This window comes from Punctularia strigosozonata (assembly GCF_000264995.1).
Source record: "Punctularia strigosozonata HHB-11173 SS5 unplaced genomic scaffold PUNSTscaffold_15, whole genome shotgun sequence".
NCBI classification, from domain to species: Eukaryota; Fungi; Basidiomycota; class Agaricomycetes; order Corticiales; family Punctulariaceae; genus Punctularia; species Punctularia strigosozonata.
This window is the reverse complement of record NW_006767447.1, coordinates 436,268-454,690: the sequence shown is the minus strand read 5'-3', so window position 1 is coordinate 454,690 and position 18,423 is coordinate 436,268. Positions and strand designations below refer to the sequence as shown.

Below are 18,423 nucleotides of genomic sequence, written 5' to 3'. Positions count from 1 at the left end.
CGCGCTTGGCTCGAGGAAAACAGCTACAATCCGAAGGCAGGACGCAAGAAGCCCAGGCCCTGCATGAAGACTCGAAAGCGATGATCGCGCAGTATTACACGATCCGGGCGGGAATGGTGCAACACCTCAAAGCGGCACAGATGCAGTCGTTGCAAAATCAGGGTCAAGCGCAGGGCCAAACCTCCGCCGATTCGAACCCGAGCGGCAACCAGCAGTCGATCGTCCAACAGAGTCCAGCGACAGCTCCTGCTGCGCCCATCTCAACGACGGGTTCCGTCCCCGTCCCCGCCTCCATTCCTGCCCCTGCTCTCGCTCCCGGTCCCGCCCCTGCTCCCGTTCCCGTTCCCGCCTCCGCCCCTTCGTTAGAGCCTCATGCAGGATCAGGCCCACATTCCCTCCATCGCCGAACTCCTAGCAATAGTCAACTTCACGCTCCGGCAAGCAGCGTCCCTGGCGGCTCCCCGGTACCCACAGTCAACTCGCAGATGATGGCCGCACAAATGCAGAAGATGCTCGAGTACAGACAAGCCGCTGCCTCGCAAAATGTTTCTACTGCAAACAACATGGCTCCCGCGGCGGGGCCCGCACAGCTTGACGCTAGCAAATCGTGGCAGGGCGTATTGGCTTGGACCGGTATGGATGGCCAGACTAAGAAGGAGGTTCAGGCTGAGGTTCTTGCTGTAACCACTAGTTCCAACATGTGAGTGGCGGTATTTCTCTGCTGGCGTGTGCGATTCTCCTGCTGAACGTACCCAACTAGGCGTCCGGATATATGGCCTCAGCGAATGGCCCTCACTCCCGCGCCGTTTAAACCTGTCATTCCCCAAGTGCTACAGAGCTGGATCAAGAACACGGGGGCCGTTATTGTGAACCTAAGGCCGAGTGCACGGACGACGGATCGTAACGTCAACGACGTTAGCTTCAGATCTCTGATACAAATGTTGATGGAAAAGAATCTGGTGCGTCGCGTACTGGCGCAAACGGCCGTCCCACGTAGCTCATCTTGCATCAGTATGCCCAGGCCGCATGGCAGCTCCCGAATGGCATGGTGTCGAACAACATCCTCATATTCCCTTTCACCACTAAGGACACGGGACCCAACCTATTGGGTGCCGCGTTCCCCGAGACGGGCTTACCGGCTCCGCCGAAGAACCCGGAACTCTTCAACGATCTCAGCAAGCTGCCGCCGGAGATGTTGAAGCGCTTGTCGCAAATGTCGGAGCAACAACGTCGAGAACTTTTGATGAACTTCGATAAGCAGCGACAGTACCTCACCGCGCAAAACCGGACGCTGCAGCAGCCCGTCTCTCAAGACCCGGCAGCGAGGGCTGCCGCCATGATGAACCAGCTTCAAATGCAACATCAGCAGCAGCAGCAACAACAACAACAACAAGCGGCGGCGGCCGCAGCCGCCGCAACGAGCAATTTCACCATGCAGCAGAACGCCGTCGCTGGCCCTAGCACCGGAGCCATGCCTCAGATGCGACCTAACGGTGGGGTTGGTAATCCAGCCATGTTGAATCACGATATTATGCAGGCCTTCATGCAGCGTGGCGGTACCGGTCTTCCTTGATGCCGTATATTTGGATCGATAGGCGCACTGGTTATTCATCTTGGGACAAGTAACGGAAGTGAAGCGATTTCTCATTTGCCATTGCGTATTATACACGTGGAGTTCTCTCCGATGTTTACTTATTGTACATCATCGTTCGATGTTTTGCTTGTTTATCACATTTGAGGAGAGCTGAAGGCTCCATCGGTGCCTTGTATCTTCTCATGATCCGCAAGGTTGGCTTGAGTCTCGTAAACGGTGATCACCGGATCGCGCTTTCGCTGCATAGTAACATCTTAGTTACACTGACGTCGTGTGGAAGCATATATGTTGGAGACGCGCCTCAGTCCATTGGCCAAGAAGGCCGATGTAGTAAATCTAAAAAGGTCATGCGCACGGATGATGGTTCAGGGCACAGGCGCGAACTCACCCGGATGTTATCGGCGCCTTGGGATCCAGGGAAGAAAAGGGTCAAAGAGGATATGGCCGAAAACTTTGCAGGCCTGCCAGCAAACGCGGTTCAGGATCATCATAGTGCACAAACCAACGGGCATACGCACATGACAGCGTATTCGCCGACGTCGCGACCTTGAGCAACACGGAACTCCTGGACCGGCTTCGTGTCGTTCACGTCAGAGAAATCGAGGTTATCCCGGTTTGGATACTACAGTGCGGGACCGCGGCGAATGGACGTCATGCGGCGTGCGGACTGCGTTAACGGGGGAGCCCACGCAACAAACAACCGAAGACTGACGAGCAGTACTTTCGACGGTGTCTGGTCTCCAGGACCCGCCTTGATGAGCACCGCGCGAAGCTTGACGGAACCAGTGAAAGGAATGCGGATGATCCTTTTTTGTTGACGTCAGAACGAGCATTAGCGCGATGGAATTGAAACTGTGCCGGACATTTGGTCATCCGCATCGGATTTCAAAAACTGGGGACATGTACGTGAGGACGATGGGGACGTACTCGATACGACCACACTCACCACGCCTTCATCTAAGCGCTCGTGCCAAGGTTTGACGATTTGCCGGGCCTCGACGTCGTTCGTCGCGTTTAGCGCAACGACATTCTGGTGGTCGACCCGGGAATAAAGATTGTCCTGAGCACCCAGACTTTCTTGACCGTGATCATGGTCGTGATCATTGCATTCGTCGCCGCAATGAGAGTGGTCGTGAGCCATGGTGCGATTATGTGCTGGTAGGAGTGGTACACTATCTCCCAAGGCTGTGCACATGTCCTGCCATATGGCGCAGGCGCTTAGCCGGTTCCCGGCGCAGGTAACGAACGGCATATCCCCCTCGACCTCGACTCTCTGAACGTCTCGATGCCGGCGCAACGACGCTCCTTCACAAGGCTTTTGGCATTCTGCCTTGCTTCGGCCGCGTTTGCACACGCGTTCGTGGTCCTGCAGCAACAGGCCCCTATCTTGCTTGAGGACGCGTCGCGTGGCGCAGACACGCTGGCATCCAAGGAGCTCGTTGACTCCACCGTTTTGCAGTCCACCATCACCAAGGACAACCTCTTGAAACGCGCTCAGGATCTCTACGAGATCGCGAAGGTCTCCGTTGACGAATGGCAGCATCCCACTCGCGTCATCGGCAGCGAAGGTACGTTCCCTTCCGAATAACCGGAACCACCCGCGTCAATATGCTCATGCTCACCTCCTAGGTCATGCTCACACCTTGGAGTACATCGCCCAGAGCCTGGAGAGCCTCGGAGACTACTACAACATTTCCACCCAGTCCTTCCCTGCCGTGGTCGGCCAGGTCTTCGAGTCACGCCTCGTCCTTGCGAATGGTGTGCCCGATTCTGCACGAGCCATGTCCAACACCCCGCCGACGCCCAAGAAGGAGCCTGTACTCGGGAAGCTTGCACTTGTCCATGACACCGGATGTGCCCCGCACGATTATCCTTCAGACGTTGCGGGTGCAATCGCTTTCATTCCTAGAGGGACTTGCTCATTCGGGGACAAATCCGCCCTTGCGGGGCTTGCGGGAGCGAAGGCCGCTGTCGTCTACAACACCGAGCCAGGAAATATCGCGGGAACGCTGGGTCGACCCTCCCCTAACCATGTTCCGACTTTCGGCATTTCCGCGGAGGACGCAGCGAGTTTTATCGAACAGCTTGCACGCGGAGAGAAGATCGACGCGTCAGCGTACATCGACTCCTACGTGAGTGAGATCAAGACGCAGAACGTCCTCGCGCAAACCACGGCCGGAGATCCCGACAATTGTGTCATGCTCGGCGGACACAGCGACTCTGTCGGCGCGGGTCCGGGCATCAACGATGATGGGTCCGGATCCCTAACTCTGCTGGAGGTGGCCACTCAGCTTACCAACTATACCGTCAACAATTGCGTGCGCTTCGCATGGTGGTCTGCCGAAGAAGAGGGCCTCCTTGGCTCGGACTACTATGTCTCGGTGCTCGAAGAAGAGGAAAAGGCGAAGATCAGGTTGTTCATGGACTATGACATGTTGGCCTCTCCGAACCACGCGTATCAGGTCTACAATGCGACCAACGACGTCAACCCCCTAGGATCCGAAGAGTTACGCGATCTCTACGTTGATTGGTATACGGCCAACGGTCACAATTTCACCTTCATCCCCTTTGACGGGCGGAGCGACTATGATGCGTTCATCAAGAACGGCATCCCGGGTGGTGGCATCGCGACCGGTGCGGAGGTGATTAAGACGGAGGAGGAGGAAGAGATGTTCGGAGGACAGGCAGGCATCGCGTTTGATCCGTGTTATCACGAGCTGTGCGACGATGTCAGCAACCTCAACCTCGATGCATGGGTGGTCAACGCCAAGGTAAGGCAAAGCTCGTCGTGAATGTGAGAGGTAGCTGATTGACGCCGATGCTTAGTTGGTGGCTCACTCCGTGGCGACTTACGCACGCTCGTTGAATGGTTTCCCTAAGGTGAATCGGCAAGCGTTGGCTTCAGCGTCGCCCTATGAACCAAGATATCATGGCAGTAAATTAGCAATGTAAACTGGATGGCAGGGTGGTTTAGTCAAGTAGAGCAGGTCATTCTGGTAGATTCTGCAACATGAATAGATGCTGTGCTGGTACGCGGAGTCGCGAGTCGCACTTGCTCAGTACCGCTCAGCATCGCGCAGCATCTATTGGCATTTCAGTGGCCGGCTATACCCCTACCATAAGAACACTTCGACGATGTCGGTACCACCTAATTCTGCACTCCCTCAAGAGCACTCTTTAGACTCTCCGGGACCCTCATCTGTCTCAGCCATGTCGAGCTCCTCGGATACGCCCACGGATTTCAAGCTTTACCGGCCGCCTCGTGATGCTGCCACCTTACCCTGTAAGCAGGCCAGTATCTCCTACCGTCGGTTCGCGCGATAACATACCTGGGATCAGTAGAGAATCTTCCTGAGTCATACTTTACCCCTACCGCGGCGGATCTGAAAGCTGCGCAATCATCGCTGGCCGCTCGCTCTCAAGCCCTGAACAATGCTCCGCTTCTGACAAAAGCTCTCCGAGACGAGAAGGAAAAACCGAAGAAGGAACGGTGGCCGAACGTCAGTCGACGATCAATGGCCATCTCTCTGAATTCCGCTCATTTTCTGGACTCGCAGACAACGATTAGAATCAGGTTCATGGACAGGACGCAGCTCGAGAAAACATTTCCATCGTCCTTCAAAATCAAGCCTGTTTATGCTTTCGTTCGGAGCTGCCTGAGGGAGGACGTCAAACCTATCAAGTTCGTCCTTTGTAAGAGCTCAGTCGGTGCTGGGCCGATCCTTCTGGTGCTCACCATCCATACCGCAGATCAAACCCCGCCCAAGCGTGAACTCAAGGTGTCCGATCCGGCAGTGCGCGATTTGTCTCTTTACGACCTACATTTGTCGCCCTCGTCCGTTCTCTATATCAAGTTCTTCGATGACGCGTTGAATCGTAGGTTGATGATTCTACATACAGACCTATCCTGGCTGAACATGTCATCTTCAGATGTCAACGTACCTGCGCCACTAGCAGACGAAGTGCTAGCGCAGGCCATCGATCTTCCCTCTCCGCCTGACTTCGACAGGGAAAACAATGATTCCACGTCTAGACAGACAACACGACCGCTGCCTGCAGCGCAATCGGGCCAGGGGTCCAGTTCAAACTCAGGGGAGAAGAAAATACCCAAGTGGCTCAAGCTTAGCAGTGAGTAAAGCCCCTTCGCACCGTATTGTCTTCTTAGCATGGTGATCTCGTTATAGAGAAGTGAACAACTGATGGGCTTGACGGTCTTGCGCACTATGACCGATGAACTCAGTGTACCATAGGTCCTTATCGACATTGCATGTTATATTACTAGTATATAGGAAAGGTTTGATCGACCTCTTTGGACCAGCTCCTTAGACCCCCGATAACATCCTTGACGACGGCATCTGGACACAATTCCTTAATCTTCGAGGCTGCCACCTGTGAATCGTTTCCCAGCCTGCAGACCACAAATATCGGGGACTTGGGCGAGCGATTCTCGACGGCTTCCCCTATTCTTGCGATGTCTTTCAGGGGTATATCTATTGAATCACAATTGGTAATGCCAATCGCACAAGCCAAGTGCACGGACGTACTCGTAGAGCCTGGTAAGTGGCATATGCCGAATTCCGTGGGAGGGCGTACGTCGATCACGGTGCTGTCGGGTTTCACGCGAAGTGCCTCACCCAACTCCTACGCGGGGTGAGGATCAGTACTTTCATGAGGAAGGGCCACCGTACTGATGCTGTGATCCTCGACCCTGCATCGCCTGGATTCAACCCTTCCGAAACCCAATTTGGAGTCGGACCACCGCAAAACGCGACATAATCACTTTCCGGTGTTGCAGATGGGAACGAGCCGCATGCGATGCAGCTTGGAGAGCGCGATCGGAGTTTGATGGGGCGCAAAGGAGGGCTCCCGAGGGCCGAATATATTAGAAGGACCGGTTTGCCGTCTAAGGGAGATCCTTGAGTCCTGATTGACAGTACCACAATCGCGAAGCTTCCGAGTTCGTTAATTACCGACCATGGCGTCCAGTAAGGATTTTGATCGTTTCCAGAGCTTGCATGCTGCCAATGATACCAGTGACGACACCGAGTATACCTGTCTCCTCGCATGATCCCATTGCTTGAGCAGGAGGAGGTTTAGGGAAGAGGCAACGATAGCAGGGTCCAGTATTGTCTAAGTTGTAGACGCATAGCTGGCCTTCTAGCATCTGAGCAGCACCACTTACGAGCGGTTTCCTCAGGCGAACGGCGGTGTCAGACAATAGGTAACGCGTAGGTGCGTTGTCGGTGCAGTCCAAGATTGCATCGTACGCGGCCAGTAGTGACGCTGCATCGCTGGATATAAGGTGATGCGGATAAACATTGACTTTAATCCTGGAGTTAATCCTGAGGCGTCTCTGAGCCGTGCAAGGTGCGGAGATCAAGGGGAGAGCACGAACTGTTGAATGGCTTTAGCGGCGGACTCAGCCTTATTCATGCCGAGACGAGCCTCGGTATGCAAAACTTGTCTTTGAAGGTTCGACAGCTCTACAATGTCGCCGTCGAAAACGCCGAGAGTCCCTACGGGGCTGTGAAACATCGGACGCAAGGACGAGGGCACGATCTCACCTACTCCTGCACAGGCTAGGTACTGCAGGGCAGGACAGCCCAAACCGCCAGCACCAACCACTGCAACCGATGATCGTTGTAGTGTCACTTGACCTGGATTTGGTCGTCACATCGGGCAACTGCTTGCAGCTCCTTCGAATGTACCTGGCAGGCCAAACTCTGGGATGATCATCTGCCGACCATATCGCATGTAATCATCGTTTTGGTCCAGGGCGCGAGATGTATCTTATTTTTATTCGAGTAAGTATAATAACGCGCAATCACAAAGACACTGACTGGCAGCCATAGTGGCCCAACAAGTCTGCGAGTGAGTTCCGAGATGACCGAGGCGCGCATCTCCTACAGGCACGTGAACGACGCGCGCGTTCACGTCGACGATGACCACTCCATCCATCGCGTTCACAAGATCGCCCACCGCAGGCGCGAATACACAATCAGTTCATGTAGCCACGCCGAGTGACGGAACCACACTCCTTCATGCTGTTCGATATGCACCGCGCCTACCTTGGCCTGACATCGGCAGGTACGCCAAATGGTCCGTTTCCTCCTTCAAGTATGGCTTCGGCGCGGAGTGTTTGATAGACAATGATCCCGACACATTCTGGCAGTGAGCTAGATAGCTTCTATATATTGAAACTGGTGGATAACACGAGTGCAGCTCGGATGGACCTCAACCGCACTTCATAACAGTCGAGTTTCCGAGGAAGATGGCCATCCAAGTAAGCTCAAACTGCGCTACGTACGCATTCGTTGACTCCTTCGCAGAAACTGAGCATTTATCTGAGCTTTCCACTGGATGATTCATATACTCCGTCAACCCTGGCGATTCGCGCAGGGACAGGGCCGAGCGACTTGCAAGACGTCCGTGTACTCACGCTCGACAAACCGGACGGATGGATCACGTTCGATATATCTTCCGAGGCAAGTGAAGAAGGTGAAGGCTTGTATGTAACTTTCCTTGTACACCATTGTGCTCAAGTGAATGTCATCCTCACATTTTACTCAGCAAGCCCGTGCACGCATACGTTCTGCAGATTATCATAGTGACGAACCACATGAATGGCAAAGACACCCATGTCCGGGGGTTGCGGGTTTTAGGCCCTCTTGAGTACGTTCGTGGCGTTGCAGTGGCGAGGGCCTTCTAATAAGTGGACCTGTTTCTATCAGAGAAATGATACGACAGCCGCAGAATCTACCTCTCGATCAGGACCCTTTTCCATGGTCTTCTGCGAAGTTCAAGATGTATCAAACTATCCGTTGATTATCCGCATCGGCTGCATTGTACAAATACAGCAATCCTCCTTCCCATTACGACGTACAGCTCTAATACTGGTAGGATACATATGTCAACTTTATTTGTGGATAGCTATGCAAAGCACCATCTGACTCGTCCAGTAAATACGAAGTATACCTCAGGATCTTGCGGAGTTCCCATGGTGTTGGTACGGTATTGGTCCGAAGTATCGCTCGGACTGCACGGAATCGATTTGCGATGTTGTCGGGGGCGGAAGCTTGGTCGCACCAACTTGCGCGAGGCCATTAGGTTGAGGATTGGTGCTGAGCCCTTTGGTAGGGGTAGGGGTTACGACGCCATGGCCTGGTCCGCCGTATTGACCAGTGGCAGCGCCTACGCTGCTTGCCGATAAGTGGTTGTATTGAGTGGCAGAACCGTTACGCGATGGATGACCTCCATTATGGAAAGTGCCATCATTCACGGCGAGTGCCATACCAGAGGTCGCGCCCCACGCGGAGGCACCGTTTTGGACCGAGTGAGCGGCCCACGGCACCCCACTTGGACCGCGGTGCGGAAGAACGGAGGGTGTAGTGTGTGACAAGCCTGGTGTATGGTATGGCAGTTGTTGCGGACGGTTGCTCGGTCCGGGAATAGGCTGGCTATGATTTTGGCTTGGATGACCCGCACCATTGTGATATACAGCATATTGTCCATTCCCCGGGGTCCAAGCTGGTCTGTGTATCTGCGGTTGTGGGTATGGTTGCGTACCAGTGACGAAGTCCTTTTGAGGCGGTTGATAATGGGCGAACGACAGCGGGGGCTGTGGCATAGACGATCCTGCCGGCACCGGCGGGTGCATATAGCCCGTCATCATTTGCATGGATGCTGACGGAAGAGGGGGAACGAGAGCGGCTTGCGCAGATGACGATCTTGGTGCGGTCGACCCTTGCATGACGGGATTATGGTGCAAGTACACTCCATTGGAGCTCGCTGAGCGTGGTAGGTTGGTACCCGGACGAGTGATATGACTGGTTGATATGGGAGCCTTGGGCCGATGTGTATTGGCTACATCGAAGCTGCAGCGCTGGCAAATGAAGGTGTCCTTTTCCCAATTGCGCTTCTGCTTGCCAGCAATGCGGTCGGCCCTGTCATGGCACGGAATGTGTTGCCACCGCGAGCATGAAGAACAAGCCACAACAGGCACTCCGTCATCCTTCTCGCAGCCTTGTTGAGCGTATGCTTTACAACGAGCATGAAACCGGGCATACCACATTGCGCCCCTGCCTGTAGCAAATCTCGCAGTACAGCTCCCATTCTCCGCGTGGTGTCTGAGTGCCACTTGCCGGTGTCGATGCTGCGGACTTATGCCTCGGCTTTCCCTTGAGGTCGCTATCCATGGTATCCACGTCGATGATCGCGCCCGCACTGTAGCACGGTCAAGCAATGTTATTGTTATGATCACGCAACTCACTCAGATTGCTTATTCTGGCCGTTTTCTCGGAGTTCCCGTTCCAATCTCCTTTGCTCTCTGGTTTTCTCCCTCCTTTCTCTATCTTCCTCCTCTTTCTTGCGTCGAGCCTCCAAACGCTGAGCACGGGTGAGCGCAGCTTCTTCTTCTGCCTTTTGTTTGGCCGCCAAAGCCTCGGCTTCTCTTACACTTTCCTTTTCAGCTATACGGGATGATCGTTTCCTATGCACGACGGCCTCTTCCAGACGGCGCTTTCGCTCGATTTCCTGGGATAGATCGGGTTCGATTCAGGAAAGGGGGATTCATAAAACTTGCTCACCCTCAGCTCTTCAACGATGATAGGGACAACCTGCTGACTGAGCGTCTTATAAAGAGCCTTCTCGAGATAATGGGTAGCATTCGCAAATCGATCGGCGATGTGCTCCCATTCCTCTAGTGTTCCGCATATCTAGGTCAGGTTCGTCAGAAACATATAAGGCTATTCCCGCAAAGCCTCACCATTTCCCATTCAACAAAATCAGCAGGCAAGGATGGTGGCATTGGATCATTTTCAACGTAACTCGGATCGTCGGTTTCGCGGGATGTAGCGAGCTCATTCTCCTGATGCGCGATGACTACATCCTCGCCTATAGTCTTCGAGCGAGGCGGCTTTCCTGTCTGAGGTCGCGAATTTTTTGACAAGGTCTTCTCTCCTTCTAATTCCTCCTTTTCTTCCGTAAGTTCCGTCAGGTCACTGAGTTCACTAAGAATGTCCTCGTCGCCACTCCCAGCCCTTGTACCCCCTTCCATCTCCGACATCCCACCCTCCACTTCATCTGTGTTACCATCCTTCAGCCACTCCTGAGGGATCGGTTGCCATTCATCTTCGTCGCTGACCACAGTGCCACGCAGCCGTGCGCTAGCGCGAGTTCCTCGGGGTGTTCCAGAGAGTGGCGGCTTGGAGGGAGTCTGCAGCACGGTTGGCTGTCGCGTAGCACGCGCTCGCCCGGGGAGGCCGTTCTCTGCTTCTCGTCTAAAGGCTTCTAGAGCCTTCGCTTGTTCATCAAGCTTGATGTTAGCCTGGAGCTTTGCCGCGCGTGCCCCACGCCCCGTGTTCGCAGTGGCCGGTGAAACGCCAGCGTCACGACGGGTATTCTTAGCTGGTGCGGGACTAGCAGCCTTGAGGCTAACAACCTTGCGCCTTTCGTTCATAGCGGGTGAAGAACGTGCAACGGTAGAATCAGTACGAGCCGCTTTGCGACTGGGCTGTCTCGCTGCGGCGCGTTTGCGTTTCAAGTTTGTTGGACGAGGAGGGGACCGTTGTATCCAGAGACGATCGGCTGCCACGAGCGCTTGCATCGGTATAAGCGTGGAGTTTGACAACCGCAAGACTCACCGCCAATCAACCAATATGCATTGCTCTTCGCATCGTAACCTATAGGTTCAATACGCTAACATTGGACAGGAACCATGAGCAGACCGTGGCACTGAGTACATGGCCATCACATACCCAAGAAGCATCGTCCCCGTCATCTTTCATGATCTGTTTCAGTCGTTTCTCATTGTGAAATTGCCATTCAGTGAGGAGGTGGAGGCTGTCAAGTTTCTGTAGCATGGGGAGTTGAAGCCAGTCCGTAGGGCGCGGATCCTTTTGCGCTTGTTCAGCTGACGAAGGTTGAGCCTCGGGCTTGGGGGTCGACGGCTCAGTGGACACGGGGGCAGACGAAAGGCGTTCGACAACTCCGGTGGCTATGGAATCCTGCTGAGAAGGCGGCTCTTCCAGTTCGCCGTCTGGATCGTCTTGTTCTTCTCTAGGTGATGATGACAGTGGTACGGACTCGGGTTCGGGAGCGAGCGGATTCAATTCGGGGTTGCGCCGTGCATATTGCCTGCGTAGGCTTGTTTGCCAGTTGTCTATACTGAAAGACAAGTTGTTGTCAGTGTATTGCTATTACAGTCAAGGCTCACTTAGTCTTCTTGTCGTGGCTGATAGTATGAATGAGCCTGATGATGATCCGAGGAAGCACGAGAGCCGTGGAACGCGTCAAGTCGTCCTCGATATCCTAGGGAGCAAGCGCATTGAGCTGAGCCCGCAAATAACGCGAAATATGCGCACGTACGGCGATGGAGATATCGGGTAGTGCCACGAGCGTCTCAAAGGTGTAGAAAAACTGGTGAAACGCAGCCCATTTCCACTGCCGTCTCAGAAGTTTCAGGTTGGCTTGGATGGGATCCAAAGACTGGTCTTCGAGTGCAGACGACAGCGGTCCAGGGGCAGACGCGACGGAGTTCGCGGTAGCGTTGCGGGCTGAGGTGCGGCGAGGCATTGCCGGATGCGGGTGGCGAAGTTGCGAGCCTGGCAATTCGGGCCTGGCGCGGTGGCTTGCGTAGCTTGCTCGGACCCTTGTGGACACACGACCCAGCGCAGACAGTTCGTCGTGACCACTGATCAGCGTGTTGGCTGGTAATATCGTCTTCGTCGCGGCAGACAGTGGGGAGAGAGACCAACAAGCCAAGTCTCCCACGGCCACCGCCCTTGACCGATGGAGCAGCGGACACTGCACGAAGTACGCATTACCACTGGCGGAAGGATCAGCGCCTGGGTTGATTTTGCCCTTGAGCACCTCAAGGTCAGCGCTCTGCGATCACTCTGCTTCCACTTGAGTTATTTCTTTCGCAGAAAACGGAGGATGGCGCAATAGCCTTTCACACTCTTCCTGCAGTCCCAACCTCAGACGGCACCACGCCACAGCCGGCGAAAGATAGATCTTGCGAGACAATCCCGAAATTGATCTCTGTTGTGGAAGTTGTCAAACGGTTCTATATCTCTTCCTTGAAACCCACGCTCGGGGAAGATGCGTTGGGTCTCCACCAGTACAATTTCGTTGGATGTTCGGAAGAAGTCGGGCAGGCGAGCGATGGCAGGCAGACAGAACTTGTTCTCGCACTGGACGGCAAAAATTAGTGGGCTCCATGTCATGGGTCTTCAAAACTGACGCTTACTACCGAACAGTCCTCGCATCCACAAAGTGCCGTATATGCGTGTAATCCTCTCTCGCAAGGCCCTCCCTGACGGTTCAAGCTCCGGAATGACGTGAGTCCTAACAAATGCCCGCGTGCTGTCATCCATCCATACGTTCCCCAAGATACCAACGACCTCCCGTTAAACGTCTAACGAAGTCGGCGAAATCGAGACTGAAGCGTCGTATTCGGAAGGCCACGATCTCCGCATAAGGGGAGGCATAAAGCCCACTAGGCACGGTAATGACTGACGTTCCTGCACTTCGGATACTGCAATCATGTGTTGAATGTGCGCACTAAACGTGTGTCATGTACGACGTTTTATAGGTATAGGTCATCCGACTGCGATGCATGCTGCGTTGATACTAGGGAGCAAATAACGTAGGTCTAGAAAACGCTCAAGATCTACCACCCATGATCTACCATCGATCGCGAGATCCGCCGTATCCTCCTCCTCCACCGCCGTAGCCACTGTCGCGATGACCGAAGCCGCCGCCGCCGCCGCCGCCGCGACCACGACCACCGCCATAGCGTCCTGTTGAGATATGAGTCTGATGTTATGCAATAAGCTGACTAAAGAACTCACCACGTCCGCCACCACCACCAGAGTACATCGACATCTCCTCCAACTGTTGAGGGACGTCGGCCTTGGCTTCTTTGAGAATACCTAGCAGTTCGCGTGCGGACTTCGCATTATCGGTGGTGAAGTATGTATAGGCCGTGCCTTTCATGCCGGCGCGCTGCGTAAGATAGTCAGTATGAGCAAGCAAGCATTTGAAATTGCGCTTACGCCAGTGCGCCCAATACGATGAATATAATCTTCACAGTTGTTAGGGAAGTCATAGTTCTAGCTAAACGTCAGCACCCAGCGGTCTAGAGAGTGGTGGCACATACGATGACGTATCCCACATCCTTGACGTCTGCGATACGCGACAACCGAGCAGAGGGGGTACAAACAACGTGCACCAAAAGATGGAGGCCAGACGGAACATAGAAGAAACACGAGCTTCGGTCAATAAATGCGTAGAGAACGAGGCAAGTGCCCGATCGATCTCCTAGTAACCGTCCAGTGTCTCTCGGGGTACCTCAGCCACATGGCAACGCAAGGCTGAGGCATAGCGTATCCAGGGCTCGAACAGGCAAGCAACATAAGCACATTCTTGACAGGAGGGATCGCATCTTGACCCTGAATCTGCGGCAGAGTCCGTGACCACACCAAACCGAGACAGCTCTTGTGGGACGAGGTGGGCGCCACAAACGCGCCATGTCCAGGCAGGGAGGTCAGAGGGAAACTTCGTGCATAGCAAGACCCAGGACCCTCGACTTGCATTGCGCATATCTTGTCACCTGCTTTAGCTCCGGAACGCGACCTAAACCGAGGATTGAACGGAGCATCACGCACGAGGCCTGCCGACCAGCGCCATCGGGAAGCGTAATGTACTAGAACACCAGGGCACTGTGAGATGAGGGAGGTACTTACCGAGGCCGCGAGAAGCGACATCCGTTGCTATAAGGATCGGCGAACGGCCAGCTTTGAATTCCGAGAGAACCCAGTCCCGCTCGCGCCTGGGGCAATTGAGACCAGCATACACCAGTAGTGAGACCAATCACTCACTGTTCTTTGTCGCCATGGATGGCCAACGCAGGCCATCCATCTTGTCGTAAATACTTCGTAATGTCGTCCGCTACACGTTTCGTTCCAACGAAGATGAGGACCTTGGCGTTTTCCTGGCTGATTTGGTCAAGGTGCTTAATGAGCTTTGTGCGCTTCTCGAAGTCGCTGCAAACTTCGACGATTTGCTTGATATTGTGGTTAGCGCTGAGCTCCATGGAGCCGATGTTGACCTGGATGAAGTCCTTGAGGAAGTCCTGTTGCGCGTCGTCAGCGACGGGGCATGCAAAGGAATGTTGGAAGAGACCATTGCAAGCCGCTGCACGTCCTTGGGCCAAGTAGCGCTGAACATGAGAGTTTGACGATCCGGTCGGATTTGACCGACAATCTTACGGATCTGGGGCTCAAAACCCATGTCCAGCATGCGATCCGCCTCGTCCATGACGAGATACGTTACTCTCCTCAGGTTCGTCTTCTGAGTTTCGAGCATATCGATGAGTCGACCAGGCGTAGCAATAACGATCTCGACCCCTCGTTGAAGATCACGAATTTGCGGCCCCTTGGGCGCACCGCCATATATTGCCGTGTTGCGGATGCGCGAATTCGTTCTGAAGAACGGGCGCTTGTCAATGAAACGTGTAGCGTATGTAACGTGCGTGACCTACCCGAACTTGGTGCACTCTTGCTGTATTTGAACGGCTAGCTCACGCGTTGGGGCCAGGACAAGAGCGATTGGCCCATCGCCAGGTTGAAGAAGTGGCTGACTGAAGTGGTTCGTGGTGAATTAACCTGCAGAATGAGCATTTGTAGTGAAGGCTTACGCATTGATGTGAAGCATGGCAGGCAGCGCGAACGAAAGCGTCTTTCCGCTACCGGTCTGCGCGATGGCGACCAAATCTCGCCCACTCAATGCCATAGGCCATGCCTGACACTGAATGGCGGTAGGGGCACTAAATCCTTGGGCTCGGAGGGAGGCCATGATATATTCGGGAAATCCGGATTCTTCGAATGAAGTTATAGGTCTTGGCACGCCACGTCCTTGTACCTAGACCGAAACGTCAACGACAGACATTGAGGAGGTGAATAGGACTCTCACCTTCATCTCCTGTACACGACGAAACTCGTCGATTTCCCGTTCGGACCGCGCAGAAACCCGCTTGTCCTCGACGTAGAAGTTTTTCTCGAACTTGGGCAATGCTTGAGACTGCCAGTCAACGGCACGAAGACCACCCCCTAGGTTGCCCATCTTATCGCTATCGCCCCAACTACCGCCTCCGCCTCCATATCCGCCACCATACCCACCACCATTATATCCTCCACCGTAGCCACCACCATATCCACCGTAGCTCTGTGAATCGAAGATCATTAGGCCGAGGCACAGGGAATAGCGTCGAACTGACCATTTTCGTTACAGAAGTAGTAGCTTAGAAGGCGAGGGATTGGACGTTGTTGAGAGTGAAAGGGAGTGCAAAAGTTGTCACTTCGTCACGCACCCTGAAGGTTCTGCGTGACTACGAATAAGCTTAGTTAAGCCAGGTGTAAGGTTTGGCTCGTGGGGCTCTTGGCTATTGACTCTACCGTCAAAAGTTAGGCGCGGTATCTTCCCCGCGCTAACCCTTCGACAACGCCACGGCAGTCGAAGGGGTTAACTCCTCTCTCCCCGAGGAGGTTGTTTCCATAGAGAAATAATGACCGGAGCCCCCCCCCCCAACCAAAAACTGCCCCCTCGCGCACCACGCGCAGGGGACCTACCATCCCCGTCGCCCCCCGAGGGCTGACAAAACCTACATAGAACCCGGCTACGCATAACTCTCTATGTAGATACACACCACCCACGCCAGTAGCCACAAGAGAACCACGTCGTACGCCTCGCACACATGCTGGAGCGAGCGCGCCAGCGAACACCCAAAGCCCAACCCAGGCCTGAGCGACACGTACCCACAACGCTAAGCAATGCAGCCAGTTACTAATCAGAAAGAAAGAAAAAAGAGATAACACAACAAACCACCTGAGCAACACGTGGCCACTACATGCTACCTTTGAGCCCCCGCCCCTGTCATGGCACGCCTCCAGTACTCGTCTTTCCCTGTTTCCCCGCATTCCCCACACAGAGTACCCTTTCAGGTTTCCTAGGAGCTCCCAGACGCTCCTTCTATTCTTTTGGGCCTCCTAGGAACTCCATACATTCTTCTATCCTTTCGGGTCTCCTAGGGCCTCCACACATTGCGCGGCCTTCCTAGGCCGTTCCACTGGTCACGTGCTGGGCACCCGAGGAGCCTCTCTCTCTCTCATTGGACCATCCCTCATGTTGCTGATGGATTACTCAGCTACTATATAGTCGCCTGTCGCACCAGGGAGCAACTCAGACTTGTTCTCTCAGTTGCTTCCCTGCCTTGTGCGACAGGTATGTGTATTTGTCTCGTATCTTTGTATATATTCTCAGTTGCTTCCCTGCCTTGTGCGACAGCGTCTCCACCGCCATCCCGGGGGATCCACGCCGCTCCTAGGAGCTCCAGCACGTACTCTGACAGCCCCAGTAGCCAAGCTGTTCGGCGCAACCACCCCCCTCACCTTTGCCCTGCGACACCCAAAGCTGCGATTGCAGGCGCCAAGCACCCAGGTACCCCATCGACCACTGGACGGTCACGCACGTGGCCCAGAAGAGACTCCCCATGTCAGAGTACGCGCTGGAGCTCCTAGGAGCGGCGCGGATCCCCCGGGACGGCGGCGGAGACACTGTCGCACAAGGCAGGGAGGCAACTGAGTATATACACGAAGATACGAGGGAGAATACACATACCTGTCGCACAAGGCAGGGAGGCAACTGAGAGAACAAGTCTGAGTTGCTCCCTGGTGCGACAGGCGACTATATAGTAGCTGAGTAATCCATCAGCAACATGAGGGATGGTCCAATGAGAGAAGGGGAGGGTCCTCGGGTGCCCAGCACGTGACCAGTGGAACGGCCTAGGAAGGCCGCGCGGGGTGCGGAGGCTTTAGGAGCGCCGAGCGACAGAACGAAATAGGGGAGATGCCAAAAGGAGGGCGCGGGAGAGCGTGACCGGATAGGGAGACGGAAGTATTAGGGGAAATGAACAAAATGGGATAGAAGCAGAAGCAGAATGGGGAACAATGGGACATGAGGCGAGTGTGGGAGCCGTGCCCTGACACCCCAAGCCCTACACCACCCAGAGCACAGCACACACCCCAGTCCATCACTCCATACCATCTAAGGATGCAACAGGGACAAACCACCAAAAACCTTGGAGACCCGGCCCACGACGCGCTACCCACCAAGGGCACATTGAGACAGGAGCAAAACCCCACCCCCTATGACAGCGGCGACAATGAGGACATGTACAAAGCAGACAACAGGCAACACGGGCAGACCCAACCTGCCCAACCCATGGCCACACCTGCCAACACCCTCCCTGCTGCTCAGGGACAGGCCCCCACACAGATGCAGACAGTGTGTGCACGCGCGCCCTCCATGGACACCTTGGTCACCCCCTAGACATGGGTATATTATGTGTAACTCTATCAGCAACGTGTTTGACATTATATAGCCTGTTGTGCTTGGTCGAGCCAATATGTCGCTGCGCACTTGGGAGCACCGCAATCCCAGCAGCATGTGAGAGGCCGGTGCTACCATATTGCACCTCCCATCGCAATAAAATACGGCTGGATTGGCGTTTTGTGCTACTTCGTCCTCGTAAAGTGGCCGCCCACCCTCATGTATGCAGTACCCATGATGCAGAGCCTACATACGGATTCTGGGATGCACCGGCAGCGGTCCCGTCGTTAGTTGCGGCCCCAGGCGCCCTACCTGGCCTCCGCCGTATTACCCTCTTTGCTCGGTTGCCCTCACATTTGAGCGGTATCCCCCGCCTCCAGTACCATCGAAACGTCTCATCGTTGATACCGGCCCTAGGAGAGGAACGTCAGGAATCACGC

General features: G+C 54.6%; 6 protein-coding genes across 6 annotated transcripts; 2 read left to right on the top strand and 4 right to left on the bottom strand.

Annotated features, from left to right (window-relative positions):
- Nucleotides 1-77: 77 nt before the first annotated feature.
- Nucleotides 78-2,743, bottom strand: PUNSTDRAFT_122625 (DUF1000-domain-containing protein). Its single transcript, XM_007387797.1, has 9 exons — nt 2,541-2,743; nt 2,458-2,486; nt 2,307-2,400; nt 2,113-2,216; nt 1,983-2,055; nt 1,895-1,930; nt 1,013-1,833; nt 761-959; nt 78-700 (listed from the first exon to the last, which is right to left on the bottom strand). Exons 1-7 carry the CDS (start codon nt 2,733-2,735, stop codon nt 1,729-1,731), a joined length of 636 nt encoding a protein of 211 aa, XP_007387859.1. The 5' UTR covers nt 2,736-2,743; the 3' UTR covers nt 78-700; nt 761-959; nt 1,013-1,728.
- A 124-nt stretch (nt 2,744-2,867) lies between these two features.
- Nucleotides 2,868-4,671, top strand: PUNSTDRAFT_92380 (aminopeptidase). The gene is made up of 3 exons (XM_007387796.1): nt 2,868-3,162; nt 3,224-4,365; nt 4,421-4,671. The coding sequence occupies exons 1-3, from the start codon at nt 2,880-2,882 to the stop codon at nt 4,544-4,546; spliced, it is 1,551 nt and encodes a 516-aa protein (XP_007387858.1). The 5' UTR covers nt 2,868-2,879; the 3' UTR covers nt 4,547-4,671.
- Nucleotides 4,672-4,697: 26 nt separating this feature from the next.
- PUNSTDRAFT_122623 (uncharacterized protein) lies at nt 4,698-7,441 on the bottom strand. Its single transcript, XM_007387795.1, has 13 exons — nt 7,435-7,441; nt 7,303-7,383; nt 7,159-7,251; nt 6,990-7,110; nt 6,569-6,936; nt 6,283-6,497; nt 6,139-6,235; nt 5,779-6,084; nt 5,525-5,722; nt 5,345-5,470; nt 5,152-5,287; nt 4,934-5,094; nt 4,698-4,877 (listed from the first exon to the last, which is right to left on the bottom strand). Exons 2-8 carry the CDS (start codon nt 7,346-7,348, stop codon nt 5,873-5,875), a joined length of 1,152 nt encoding a protein of 383 aa, XP_007387857.1. The 5' UTR covers nt 7,349-7,383; nt 7,435-7,441; the 3' UTR covers nt 4,698-4,877; nt 4,934-5,094; nt 5,152-5,287; nt 5,345-5,470; nt 5,525-5,722; nt 5,779-5,872.
- An 88-nt stretch (nt 7,442-7,529) lies between these two features.
- Nucleotides 7,530-8,540, top strand: PUNSTDRAFT_55257 (anaphase-promoting complex subunit 10). The gene is made up of 5 exons (XM_007387794.1): nt 7,530-7,765; nt 7,817-7,877; nt 7,924-8,102; nt 8,165-8,266; nt 8,326-8,540. The coding sequence occupies exons 1-5, from the start codon at nt 7,536-7,538 to the stop codon at nt 8,417-8,419; spliced, it is 666 nt and encodes a 221-aa protein (XP_007387856.1). The 5' UTR covers nt 7,530-7,535; the 3' UTR covers nt 8,420-8,540.
- A 30-nt stretch (nt 8,541-8,570) lies between these two features.
- PUNSTDRAFT_146212 (uncharacterized protein) lies at nt 8,571-12,166 on the bottom strand (the record flags this gene model as incomplete). The annotated part of the gene is made up of 9 exons (XM_007387793.1): nt 8,571-9,605; nt 9,661-9,817; nt 9,864-10,126; nt 10,180-10,308; nt 10,359-11,179; nt 11,236-11,290; nt 11,350-11,758; nt 11,808-11,902; nt 11,960-12,166. The coding sequence occupies 9 exons, from the start codon at nt 12,164-12,166 to the stop codon at nt 8,571-8,573; spliced, it is 3,171 nt and encodes a 1,056-aa protein (XP_007387855.1).
- Nucleotides 12,167-12,425: 259 nt separating this feature from the next.
- Nucleotides 12,426-15,919, bottom strand: PUNSTDRAFT_55253 (RNA helicase). The gene is made up of 12 exons (XM_007387792.1): nt 15,873-15,919; nt 15,569-15,820; nt 15,294-15,517; nt 15,138-15,236; nt 14,780-15,080; nt 14,476-14,729; nt 13,755-14,426; nt 13,651-13,707; nt 13,447-13,600; nt 12,986-13,395; nt 12,853-12,933; nt 12,426-12,803 (listed from the first exon to the last, which is right to left on the bottom strand). The coding sequence occupies exons 1-7, from the start codon at nt 15,873-15,875 to the stop codon at nt 14,255-14,257; spliced, it is 1,305 nt and encodes a 434-aa protein (XP_007387854.1). The 5' UTR covers nt 15,876-15,919; the 3' UTR covers nt 12,426-12,803; nt 12,853-12,933; nt 12,986-13,395; nt 13,447-13,600; nt 13,651-13,707; nt 13,755-14,254.
- Nucleotides 15,920-18,423: the final 2,504 nt, after the last annotated feature.

Excerpts from the sequence above, each read along its gene's own strand:
- PUNSTDRAFT_122625 (XM_007387797.1), bottom strand. The coding sequence starts at position 2,735 with ATGGCTCACGACCACTCTCATTGCGGCGACGAATGCAATGATCACGAC. Across the intron at positions 2,487-2,540 it reads AGCGCTTAGATGAAGGCGTG|TTTTTGAAATCCGATGCGGA; the intron begins GTGAGTGTGGTC and ends ACATGTCCCCAG. Across the intron at positions 1,834-1,894 it reads TTCTTGGCCAATGGACTGAG|CGAAAGCGCGATCCGGTGAT; the intron begins GCGCGTCTCCAA and ends GTTACTATGCAG.
- PUNSTDRAFT_92380 (XM_007387796.1), top strand. The coding sequence starts at position 2,880 with ATGCCGGCGCAACGACGCTCCTTCACAAGGCTTTTGGCATTCTGCCTT. Across the intron at positions 3,163-3,223 it reads TCGCGTCATCGGCAGCGAAG|GTCATGCTCACACCTTGGAG; the intron begins GTACGTTCCCTT and ends CTCACCTCCTAG. Across the intron at positions 4,366-4,420 it reads CATGGGTGGTCAACGCCAAG|TTGGTGGCTCACTCCGTGGC; the intron begins GTAAGGCAAAGC and ends GCCGATGCTTAG.
- PUNSTDRAFT_122623 (XM_007387795.1), bottom strand. The coding sequence starts at position 7,348 with ATGCGATATGGTCGGCAGATGATCATCCCAGAGTTTGGCCTGCCAG. Across the intron at positions 7,252-7,302 it reads CCCAGAGTTTGGCCTGCCAG|GTCAAGTGACACTACAACGA; the intron begins GTACATTCGAAG and ends GACCAAATCCAG. Across the intron at positions 7,111-7,158 it reads CCTAGCCTGTGCAGGAGTAG|GGACTCTCGGCGTTTTCGAC; the intron begins GTGAGATCGTGC and ends ACAGCCCCGTAG.
- PUNSTDRAFT_55257 (XM_007387794.1), top strand. The coding sequence starts at position 7,536 with ATGACCACTCCATCCATCGCGTTCACAAGATCGCCCACCGCAGGCGCG. Across the intron at positions 7,766-7,816 it reads GATCCCGACACATTCTGGCA|CTCGGATGGACCTCAACCGC; the intron begins GTGAGCTAGATA and ends ACACGAGTGCAG. Across the intron at positions 7,878-7,923 it reads CGAGGAAGATGGCCATCCAA|AAACTGAGCATTTATCTGAG; the intron begins GTAAGCTCAAAC and ends ACTCCTTCGCAG.
- PUNSTDRAFT_55253 (XM_007387792.1), bottom strand. Across the intron at positions 15,518-15,568 it reads GTCGTGTACAGGAGATGAAG|GTACAAGGACGTGGCGTGCC; the intron begins GTGAGAGTCCTA and ends GTTTCGGTCTAG. Across the intron at positions 14,730-14,779 it reads ACGTGCAGCGGCTTGCAATG|GACTTCCTCAAGGACTTCAT; the intron begins GTCTCTTCCAAC and ends GACGCGCAACAG.